This window comes from Excalfactoria chinensis, chromosome 13 (genome assembly GCF_039878825.1).
Source record: "Excalfactoria chinensis isolate bCotChi1 chromosome 13, bCotChi1.hap2, whole genome shotgun sequence".
Classification (NCBI taxonomy): Eukaryota; Metazoa; Chordata; class Aves; order Galliformes; family Phasianidae; genus Excalfactoria; species Excalfactoria chinensis.
Genome location: NC_092837.1, coordinates 1,719,500 through 1,731,662, shown reverse-complemented (window position 1 = coordinate 1,731,662; position 12,163 = coordinate 1,719,500). Strand labels below are relative to the sequence as shown.

The 12,163-nt window shown below is 51.8% G+C and overlaps 1 protein-coding gene across 7 annotated transcripts in view; it reads right to left on the bottom strand.

The window, feature by feature from the left end:
• ACSL6 (acyl-CoA synthetase long chain family member 6) overlaps window positions 1-11,934 on the bottom strand; it is a 36,521-nt gene extending 24,587 nt beyond the window's left edge. For 2 of the 7 annotated variants that reach the window (XM_072348488.1, XM_072348489.1), the window contains exon 1: window positions 11,480-11,578. In XM_072348488.1, the coding sequence (XP_072204589.1) occupies window positions 11,480-11,528 (49 nt within the window). In that variant the 5' untranslated portion in view covers window positions 11,529-11,578. Of the gene's footprint in view, window positions 1-3,239; window positions 3,357-10,706; window positions 10,891-11,318; window positions 11,446-11,479; window positions 11,579-11,681 lie in introns of those variants that run through there. The other 5 variants (XM_072348486.1, XM_072348487.1, XM_072348492.1 and 2 more) reach the window with 4 other exon arrangements.
• Window positions 11,935-12,163: the final 229 nt, after the last annotated feature.

The following is a 12,163-nucleotide window of genomic DNA, read 5'->3' as shown; positions in this document are numbered from 1 at the left end:
TTCCTCCTGGCCAACCCACAGCAACCTGCTATGGAGAGACGCACCGCAGCCAAGGCACGTGTGTACACATATATACACACAAACAGATAAACATGCAGAACTAAAGAACCATTCAGGTTGGAAAATGCCTCTCAGATCCCAACCCCAGCCCACCCCACCATGCCCACTGACCACATCCCCCGGGCTCTGGAACACCCCCAGGTCGGTGCCTCCCGACTCCTGGACAGCTGTGCCAGTGTTGACTGCTCTTTCAAAGGAGAAATTATTCCTAATATCCAACCCCAACATCCTGCTCCCGCTCTGCATTCCCAATGGAACCCCTCACCAACACGCGGTGCAGAGCAGCTCCGCTCCCCCCGCGCAGCCTCTCAGCTGCTGGGGACGGCGGCGGTGCCAAGGGGGAAGGCGCAGACAAAGGATGTGGATCTCCAGGCAACGCCGAGGAGCGGCCCCGGCCTCCCGCTGCCGAGAAATGCATTTGCAAGGAAACAAACGCATTTGCAAGACACAAGCTCTTTGCAAGCATCCGCTAAAATGGGAAAAAATGCTAACAGGGAGCTCAGTGTGCTGACAGTCAGATTTTACAGAGGGAATGCAATCATCGCGGTGCAAATAGAGGTATTTAGAGCATCTAAAATATCTGCAGCACATCATGTGCCGAGAGAAATGATTCAATGAATTACCCAGCAGCCGTGCCAGCAGTGCCATTGCTCACGGCCTCGACCCCCAGCATCCATGTCACCTGTTTGCTTCCCATACCAAACCCCCTCCCAGGAGGCTTCGCCCCCCACTTCCCCCTCTCTCAGTTACAGCTCACCAATGGAAGTGGCCTAAAAGTCCTCTAGTCCACATGCAGCATGGTGATGCTCTACAGCACTGGGATGCAGCGTGCATGAGAGCTGAGGCTGAATGCTGGTCCCCACCTGCCACTCCTATGGGTAAGGAAGTGTTGGGATGCCCTGAAAGTGTTTAAAGGATCCTACCAAAAGAGGAAAGCTCGATGGCTAGCAGCTCTCATCTGCCCATCATTTTCCCAAGGCACAGTGATGCTAATGCACATGTCCCTGCTGAAGCATCCTCAACTCTGTCACCAATGGCACTGATGGTTGGTTGTCCCCTACAGTATATGGTGCTGTGGTTCAGGTTGGAAAGGCCCTCACAGCATCCATCCCCACCTGTGGGCTGGCTGCTCTCACTAATTCCTACCTCATCACTCTGGTACATTTATAATGAAGAACACATTTTTAATTGCTCCATGGAAGCTGGATCAGGACTGTGCCAAATGCATGGCCACGAAGATGGTGCCATGGCTGCCACTGGGAAATGGCACCGAAAATGGCAGCTTAAAAAAGTAACAGTCGTGTCATGATCCAGCTATTATAAATACAGTTGTAACCCTCCCAGTAAGCCAGCTATAATTAGATCAGGTTAATTACTAATCAAGTGCCCTGGAAGTTGCAGAGCTTTCTGAAGGACCCAGTCCGCACAGATCGGGAGTGGTGAGGGGCCCCCAGGGCACCTCTGAAGCAAGCAGGTTTCATCCTGCCCTGTGCACGTGCAATGCAAATGCAAGAACCCAGTCCAGGCTTATCCCAAAACAAACCAGCAGCTGCAGGCAACTTTGGACATCTCAGAGCTCATCTGGCAGCTCTGCAGTGGAGGAGGGGGCCAGAAAGCAAGGGTTAAGGAAGATGCAAGGCATGTGCCAAAAGACCTGGAGGAAAGACCTTTCTCCCATGTGGGTGGAGAGAGTAGGAGAGATGAGCACAGCACAACATGGTGTGGTGCAACATGGCACGGCGCGTTTGCTGCACAGAGCTGCTGCATCCTGCCAGGCCCCGTGCCAACTGCCTGCGGTCACCACCGACACAACACTGCCTGCAACCAGCCAGAGCCTGAAATTATTTCCACACTGATCCTGTGCATGAAGATCTCACTGTGCCATTAAAGGAACGCCACTTTAGGTTGCTCTTTTGCACATAAGGTCAGCAAAGCGGTCGCTGTATTGGGGTCTGTTTGGGCTGCACACCCAAGGATGCCCAGCAGCAGCACCAGCCCACCATGCTATAATCCTCCAAGAACAAGCAAGGGCTCCTGACAGCAACCTTCTTGCACCTCCATCCTGTCACCATCAGTGGGAGGGTGGAACAGGCACACAGCAAAGCGACAGAGCAAGCAAGAAACCACACCATGCGTACATAGAACACAGTGTTTCATGCCCACAGTTGGGGTTTCCACATTTTGTGCTTAGCATCCAGCATGTAGCCTAACCAACGTTTGCAGTCCACACATTGGCAGGCTTTAACACACATAAAGGGCACACGTATTTCTGTGCTGGAAGGCAGCGTGAAACCACAGTGTTTAGCTGTTGATCACATATGCTGTTCATGCTTTCCAGGCAGGTCCCTATAGAGCTCTGGCAGAGCACACGTCACCTGCCCAAGAGGTCCCAACCACTCTCCCTGCAGCAGGACAGACAGCAACATCCAACAGGTTGCCCAAGGAGGCTGTGGATGCCCCATCCCTGCAGGCATTCAAGTCCAGGCTGGATGTGGCTCTGGTCTTCCTGGTCTGGTGGTTTGCAACCCTGCACACAGCAGGGGGTTGAAACCAGATGATCTTTGTGGTCCTTTTCAACCCAGGCCATTCTATGATCCATCACAAAGATCTCACCTCACCACAGGGTGGTGAAACACCGCTTACACAAAGCCTGCTAACCCGCAGGGTCTCAGCCACAGCTACACGAGTTCCCTGCTCTCCGCAGAGCTCCTGCTGCCGGGAGCGAGTCGTGCAGCCCACACGGGACCTTGGGGAGCAAAGCCCAGCCAGGTGATTCGGCTGAGCTCTACATACAGCCCCAGGGAGCAGGGCTGCCTTTGCACCCCGACATTGTCCTCGGCAGGCAGGCAGCGCAGCACCCGAGGGCTGGGAGACCCCCACTACAAAACAACAACAACAACAAAAAACAACAACAACAACAACAAAGAAAAACCCACCAACAACCAAAACAGAGAAAACTGCAAATCCCACCCACACTTTCTGCTACTGGAGTCCATCCCCATCCCGCTGGCTGTACCGCCGGGCTCTGCCCTGAGCGTGGCTGAGACCTCCAGTAGCAGAGCCAGCCGTGCTGCAGCCCCTGATTCCGCTTTGCTCAACACCCCGCAGCCCCACCGCCAGCCGTGCCGTGGGAACCGCACCGCACACCGACACCCACCGGCGCAGCACGCAGCACTCACCGCAGCCGTCTGTCCGTCCTCCCCACGCGCTCAGCTCATGGTCGGCTCTGCCGCCGGCGCCCGCGTTGACGGAGAACTGCTGACTGCAGGACGTCCCACCCCCTTCCCATCTGCAAACTGCCGAAAGAAGTTAAGCTTGGCTAATATCAGCTTAGGCTGTATTAGCGCGGGGCTGCCCGCTGTAACCCTTAGGGCTCCGCAGGGCTGCGCGGTCACAGCCGCTCCTCAGGCGTGCCAGCAGCTCCCAGCAGAAGCCAGGAGAGGCGTCCAGGGACAAAGCTTCAGAGCCTTCGGGCCATTGCTCAGATTTAAAGTGAAAAGCAGCATCCTTTTTCTTTCTTTCTTTAATTTGAGGGGTATTTTTTCCCCTAAGAACACACTAAGATAAAATGAAGCTTCTGATAAGCAAGGAGCTTACACTGGCAGCCCTGGGCTGCTAAATTAACAGCTTCAGAGCCTGAGCAGAATGGATGTAAAGCACCTGAATCAATAAAAGAGCAAGAGGATAGAACTATGGCCAATGCCACCCCTATGTTGTTAATAAAAACAAAGCCAAATAAATACAGCAACTGAATTTGTAAATTAACTTCTGTTAACCTACAGTGATAGCAACAAAACAAAACCTTCACCATTCACTATCACCACTCTCAGTAAAGTTCTCAAAGAACCTCCCAGGTTATCACTGCTGGGCACAGATATTTAATGACTTTCCAGGCAAGCTCATCAAACATTCCTCACTGGGTCCATCTGTGGCTATTCTGCAATTAGGCCCAGTTTATAAAACCACCAGGGAGTGCCAGACTAAGTGACCTCCTGGTGTAAATCAGTCTCCTTCAGTGGGAAGTGCAGCACTGTCCACCCTTTGCTCTGTGTGCTCAGGAGCTGCAGCAGGCAGAGCAGTGTAGTTCAGGTGTGTGCACAGCTCCAGGAATGCACCATAGCTGGGTTTGTGTTGGAAGGCTCTGGGGAAAGAGTCCAAGTGCTTGCAGAACTCACAGCTGAGCACAATGTGAAATACAAGTGCTGTAGGAGACAGAAACCAATTGAATCTTTCTGTGCTTTGATACATTATCAGAATGAATTAGAAACACAGATGAAGGCTGAGTTTTGAACAAAGTGGTGGTCACAGACAGGAGGACAGGAGATGAGGAGATGGGGGAGCAGCCAACCCAGGCTGCACACCAGGAAACCACAACTGGGTGCAGCCCCCACTCCTCCATCTTACGCAGCACTATGATGCAATGAGGATATCCTCACAAGAACTGTGCTTTGTCTGCCAGATGTTCCTGCAGCCCAGGGCCACAGCTTGGAGCGGAAAACTGCCAGAAAAGCCCCTGGGTTCCCCCATAGAAGTGCAGAAAACAGGCACTGATTAAAAGAATGAAAGTGATGTAAGGGATGGGGGTACTTCACCCCTATGTTTCACTGTTCAGCAGTCCCTCATTCCTTCCTATAGCCTTTGGTCGTTAATTATGCACTCTAAACTCTGTTTCTGACCAGTAACAAAGAGCAGCAGGAAGGAAACGCACTGTATGAACAGAGGATTAATTCAGTCTTTAGGGATGCTGACACAAGGCCACCAGCACAGAGCTTCTCTCTCCTCCCCCTCCAGCCCTCAGTTCTCTCACACCAATGGATGCATCTCCCAGCTGCCATCTCCCCACACCCCTGGGAGTCCCCAAGCTCAGTCCCCACATTGCAGCTGGGCACAGCACAGATCCTGCCAGGCACTGGGGACACAGGCGTGTGGGCATCACTGCAGCAGAGGGTTTTGAGAGCTCCATGGCCAGGCTGTCATTTGGGATGTGCTAGCTTCATTGAAACTGTTTCTTTTCTTCTGATAGTAATAGCACACAATGGTGCTGTTTGAATGTAAACCACTTGGCTTATATGCCAGGGTCTTTGCTGTAAGTTTAGTTTAGCTATTTTTTCTGTTTTGAGGTTTTCTGGTTTTGTTTTTTTACTTCAAATTAAGCAGCAGTTGAGCTATCCGTGGTTTCATTTCCAGTCAGTTCTGTTTAACTTCTGCACTCTGCTGTGTGCCCCATGTTTGCATCCCCAACATGAGCGTAACTTGTTTTATCCAAGCTCATGTATTTTCATGTTTCCAAGCCACATGAAGGCATTCCTGCCTGTGCTGAGTTCTGTGCTCTCAGTGCACATCACCAAACCCTCAGTTCAGCTCACGTGGTGCTTTTCTGCTGTCTCCGTCCTCGTGGCTTTTCCCCATCTCCTTCCTCCTTCCTGTTGCAAAAGCAGCTCTCAGAGCCTCTGCTCGGGTATTTTGAGACATGTCTCTAAGACTTTGCTGTTCCTTACCCTCCTCCCTCTGGCAAGCACAGAGAAGCTCTCCAAAGACTTAAAGCAGGGGAGGGCCCCAGTCCATTCCTCCCTCTCAATGGTTTTTGCCTTTTCAAATGTGTTTAACCAAATAAAGCGAACAGAGGATATGTAAATGCCTTTTCCCAAAGGAAACACAGGGCTGAATTGTTGCTGGCGGGTCACCGCATCACACCACCCTCGGCAGCCTCTCAGCTGAAAGGATTTGCTTGGCCCCGAGCGGAGCCCAGGAGGAGCTGGGCGGGCACAGCGATCCCTTCGAGGCGGGGACGCAGTGCTCAGCGGGGTGCCCGGGGTGTCCCCGGCCGGCCTCTGACCCCGTCTGCACGGCTGAACCAGGAATAGAATTATTTCATAAACCCGCAGGGAGCCGCTCACCAACGGGTTGCAGAGCGCTGGGAATCGCCTTGCAAAGTTCTGAGATCCATCAGGTTGCTGGTGTGACGTGGGCAACCTTTTGCAAGCAGCTGGCAGAAGCCATCTGACCATGCTGCGGCATTAAAATAACTCCGTGTTTGCCTCTCTAGAGTTACAAATCACGGACTTAGCTAAACCTGAACTGCACGGGACGTACTGGCTGAAACACATTCAGAAGGCAACCGGATATATTTGTCCATCATTAAAAACGGTCCGTAATGTTCTTTCCACGTTTTATGCCTGGTGAGGAGCGGGGAGAGGAGGGCGCTGAAGAGGTTGGTGACATCAGCTGGCACTGCTCGCGGTGGTGCCACCTAGCAGCCACACGCGACACCGCCGCAGCTCCGGTCCCAAATCACACCACGTTTGCTGTTTGTTCTCTTTGTCCAACTACGTTAGTGCTGCATACCTTCGGCCCTCACTTAGAGGAAGCGGTGCCCGTGTTGTCTGTGGAGTTGATATTAAGGATCTGCAGCCAGGTGGTGGAGATGATTGTTGCTCTGCAGCCCATGGGGATCTCCAGCCCTTGCCATATGAGATCCCAGCACATCCTCCCCTCTCACCGATGCTACTCTCTGTCCCCTCCAGCACCATCTCAGCCCACAAGGGTTGGCACAGCCTGGGCTGCTGCAGCTCATGCACGTGGACATCCCGGCCCTTGATGCTCGATGGCTGTGGGGGGAGCAAAGGCCACTTGAACACTTCTCAGCTATGAACCAATGCTCAGCCCAGAGGAAGGGCGGCTGCACAGCTTTCCATCCACCAACAGACCCTAGAGACACGGTGCCCTCTGCACCCAGCTGTATCTACACTCCACATCAGCCATCATGTCCAGAAAGCTGTCTGGAGGAGGTACCTGAGCCCAGGAGCCAGCAGAATGAGGGCAGAGATGCCCCAAACAGCATTAGCCTTGGGGAGGTTGGGAAGGAAGCACCAGGGAAAACAAGTGTCTGCTGAGCTGCCACGCTGGCACCAGACAGGCAGTTGATGGATTAGTCATAAACCGGATAGAAGCTCAGATTTCAGAGCAAAATCTTATAGGACACATTTCCAAAATGGAAGTGCGTGCAGAGAAACTCCACTTGGAGCAAGGAGGTCCCACTCCTGCAAAGCTCCAGGGAAGGTGGCACCCTGTGCTGGGTCCCTGTATCACAGCGCTACCATGTCCAGACCTGAAGGTTTGTCACCAGAAGATGGGTTTACATGAGCAACACTCCACAGACTGCAGCAGACCGAAGACCCTTCCCAGCCCATCTTTTTTTTCCAAGCCACCCAGTATCCTGCAGCACCCTGCAGGACAGGGACCGTGCTCACGCAACATTCCAAATGGCGTAACTCACCCCATGGGAGAAGAGCTGGGTGATAAAACCAGGTACCGCTGCATCCCCTTGACCTCACAGAGACCAACCCATCTGATACAGATTCTGCAGCATTATTTTGCATTAATGAAGTGGAAACTGTTTCCTAGTGGTGTGGCCTGTCTGAGATTGTATCTACACCACAGCAGCCACACGCCTGAGCAAATGGAAATGTGAGCTGTATTCTTGCAACACCATTGCACACAGAACTAGATGTAAAAACCGCTCTCCTTTTCGTTGGGGTTTTCCCAAGAAGAAGGTAATTTCCACCAAATGATGCCTTTTTTTCCTTACTTCCTGTGGCGCAAAGGAAAAGGGCTTGGACAAGATGGTTGGATTTATCTTCTTTCCATATTGTTGAAAGTTGTGTGCTGCCCAAGATGAAAGCTTCCCAGCTTGCAGGGGAGGAGTTTGCCTGGCAAGGTGCAACACAGCATGGGCTCTTCTTGGATCCTTACCCCTTCCCGGCACCAACCACTGAATTTTCCATCACGCAGCCTCAAATCCAAAGGTCAAATAATTTTCTCCATATACAGAGTGCAAGGAGAAGCAAAACCAGCCACAGCCTTCCCTTCTCTCCCCTTCATCTGCCTCAGCAGCCATGGGTCACCTTGAAGGCTCTGTGACAATGTTTACGGTGAAGGGAGGCTTTGACACAGCAAATGACTTGTCATCAACAAGCACTGATGGCGCGCCATGGCAATCAATGTGAGCCCAGCAAAACATTTACCTGTGCCGTGCTGCACAGAAACAGTGCTCAGTGCCTCAGAGTCTGCAGAAAAATATTTGCCAGGACCCTGAATCAACACACTGGGAAATAACAGCTGTGGGAGCCAGGCTGGGCTCACAGCAAGCTTCAGGAAAGCTCAGGAAGGAACCTGAGGAATCCCACTGTTAATATGGGGTTCTGTGGATTTTAGGGATAAAAAAAAATTGAGCGTGTTCATTCATATTTTAAAGCCACGTCCTCTCTGGCACAACTCAATCCATTGCATCAGGCTGCAGAAATAGGCAGAGATAGTCCAGACCCCAACCCAGAAACCTGCAGGTTTTGGCTTCGCACAGCAGCAACAATAACAGGCAAATAAATAGCAGCTATGGAAAAACCGCATTATTGATCCATTGCCAAAGGAAGGAACACTTATAAATAAAATCTGTATTAATAGATGCTCTCCTTTCTTCTTCCTCGCAGGTAAGAAAGAGCAAAGCCAAGAAGAAGGCCATGGGAATGGAGCATCTCTTGGCATCCCCAACACCTGACCCAGCTCCCTACTTATCAGCTGGGTGCTGCAGCTGCATGGTGATATCAGGCTGGGTACTGGGAACAATCTCTTCTCCAAATTGTAGTCAGGTGTTGGCACAGCTGCCCAGCGAGTGGGGAGTTACTGTCTTTGGGGTGCTCCAGAACATGGGATGTGGTACTGGGGGACGCGGTCAGTGGGCATGGTGAGCTGGGCTTGGGGATCTGAGAGGTCTTCTCCTACCTGAATGATTCTGCAATGCTGAATTTTCACGCAAATTTCTCACAGAAATACGATAATGAGGCAAGGTTTGAGCCCTGTGATGCTCAGCAGCACTCAGTGACACAAAGCCAACAGCAACACTATCACTGCTGTAACGTCGTGTTTCTTTCCCCCAAGGCCAGCTTTCCTACATCCAGGGGTATTCAGTTAATTTGGTTTGCCAGCCATCTTCAGAGCTTTTCTTTTCATTACTTGGAAAAAATGGTAACATCCATAGTAGAGTGGAGACAAAAATCAAATAAATGCCTAAATTAGTCCAGAGCAGCAGAGAAAACTGCCGTGTGCTGCCTTTCCCCACAAGCAAGCAGAGAAATGCGGATGCATTTACTCCTTCCTTTTGATGGTATCTAACAATCATTTAAATGGAAAAGTAATAGAGCTGGAGAATAAAAGCAACTAAATATATCACACTGCACAGCCCAGGCACTGCCTCTCCACGTGGCAGTCAGCGCTCCATGCCCAGCTCTGGGCATCTGCTTTGTGCCACACAGAGCACACAGCAGGGAACGTTCCCTGTGCTGAGGCCTGAACTTCAGGCTGTCACTGAGCACTTTGTGTCACACTGTGAGAAGTGGGTTTGGAAATGGGGCTGTAAGAATCCCTTGCAGCCTCTCCAGAGTCTTCATGTGAGGGACTCAGCTGTAATGTTGTAATGCCACAGTCAAATCCAAGGTGCAAATCTCTGCCCATTGGCACCTGCTCTGTATCCACCAGAGCACCCAGGGCATGTCTGCTCATTGGGAACTGATCATATTTATCTACAGCATTATTATACCAAGGTCAGCATTGCAGACTGATCCTCAATGACTCAAAACCATTGTAAGGATGAAAGAAACTCATATAAGCCCAACAAGAGTGCTGCATTGGCACGTGGCGGACACCATGCATCTTGTTAAATACATCAGCATGGCTACCATGTTCCCTCAGCAGCACAGAACTGTGTCCAATGGGACAAAACCTCCAGAAGACCAAGTCTACACGCAAGAGCAGCAACCACAAGCACACAGCTACTGGACTGGACAGCATAGAGCCATCTCCCTTGGGCAGCCTGGTGCCTGTGAGGGGCAGTGGCAGCACAGGACTCACAGGGTGCAAGGTCAGGCTGAAGTCACCATCCATACCAAAATAAAATGGGGAGGCCATAAGCTAGAGCCACACCTGGATGGATGGACACTCGGGAATAGCAGGGCATGCAGAGAGAGATGTGTGGATGTGGCAGGGTGGTACTAACAGGATGCCCTGGAAGCAGGGAGTCACTGTGCCTGGAGTAGCTCCAGAATAAGGAGATGGGACACTGGGAGAAAATGGTCATTGGGCATAGTGGGATGGGGTTGGACTTGGGGATCTAAGATGTCTTTTCCAACCTCAATGGTTCCATGATTCTATCACAGGGTTGGTGGTGCAGTGTGCACATGAGGGCCCCAGGGAGTCATTCCCCACTGGTTCATCTCTGTTGTTGTCATAAGCAAACCTTTGGATCCAGTAATGGAGCTCAGAGCAGCCTCTGGGGTTCTGGGCCCAAAACAATGTAACAAACACTTGCCTGGTCCCTGAGCCAACTCCTGCTCTCTGATTCACCCTTGGAATTCCCATTGGGCAAAATTAGCACTGTGTGAGTTTTGTTACAGTTCGGAAGAAGCTGACTGAAGCAGTCAAAGGCACTGACTTCAGTGTGAGCCACCAGGATGTTTCCAAAGACAAAACGCAGAGCAGTGATATTCAGTTCCCTACTTTTTCATCTTTTTCAGATTCAGAAACATCAAGTAGACATGCACATAAATAATTGCAGCATGTTTTCCATTCTCGGCACTTCCCAGCAGAATATTTACCTAATGATGCAAAGCTGTCATCTTTAAAAATCATTTCCCCTTTGTACTTCTCCTTTGGAAGTCTGTTGTTGGATGAAGGGAGAAATAGCACAGGCACCGAGCCATGCCTTTCTGCAGTGAAGATGCTTTAGATTCAAAGGACCCAGTTCAAGGCCAAACCCTTACACATCTTATGGAGAAGCACCTAGTTCAGACCCACATGGATTTTTTTTAGTCCAGACACACTTTGAACCATCACGACCCGTCCACAAAACAATGGGACCCCAGTTCAGCCCTGCCCACCCGGCACAACACATGAGAACACATGCAGCCCCACACACTGCCCTATTTCACATACCCACTGCAAATAAGCAGAAAGTGGCCTTACATGCTGCTGGAGATGGACCGACCAAATTACCCCTCAGGATGATTTGAAAGAAATTACGTAACAGACCCAGCCGTTTCTCCAGCTCTCTCTCGAGCTGCCGCACCATCTCATTGTGTGCTCTCAAACTGCATGCATGCAGCAGAATATCAAATTTTCACCTCCATAACATCCCCTGACATTCAGCACCGGCTCCCATCCGACTGCGTTTTCCCCCTTTTAATCGGAAAGTAATTAAATAGGAATACCCGCGCTGAGAGGCCGGGGAACCGCTCCCACGGTCGGGATGCTTCTTTCCCGGCTCGTTTCGGCCGGGCCGGGCCGCGCTGCCACCGCTCCCCCGCAGCCCCGCTCTCACATCCCGCAGCGGTCGGGGAGGGCCGCGGGGTGTAGCGGGGCGGGCACTCACCCAGCAGCAGGCAGCCGGAGCCCGCGGAGCCCAGCAGCAGGGCGAGCATCCCTGCGGCGCCGCCGCTCCCGCCGCGCACTGCGGCGCGCACACTGCGCACCCGGCCCGCACCGACACCGCGCGCTGCCCGGCATAGGGCGGTATTTTTAGCATCCCTCCTCCTCCTCTCCCCATCCTGGCCAGCCCTCCAGCTCCTTCTTACATCGGGTGAGGTTGCTCGGCAGTGTGCGCAGGTCCCTTCCTCGCTGAGCACCGGGGGAGGGATTAAGAGGGAAAGGGAGAAACTTTATTCCTCAGCGATCGGTATTTTCGCCTTTGGGCCGTGAAATTGCCTCTGAATGGCGACCCTTGCTGTAGCCAGCCAAAAGCCTCGACCAGCAGAAATACCGGCAGATCCATCAAAACTGCCCGGAGACAGACAGGCATTGCTGTGAGATACGTCAAAACCTTAGAAATACAGCGAATGGCTACAAACAAAAGGAGATGGAACGCGTATGCTGGCAAAAGCATGGGGTGCGGTGGGAGGAGTCAACAGATTTATATTCTTAGCGTTTTCATTTCTCCCCGAACAAAGCTGGTTGTAGAAAATTAATCTGAGCTCCATGGTACTAAAAGGGCTTTGCAGAACAAAGCTTTACAACGGCTGCGCCAGCAGTGAGCTCAGATGTCACAGCCCCCGGTAAG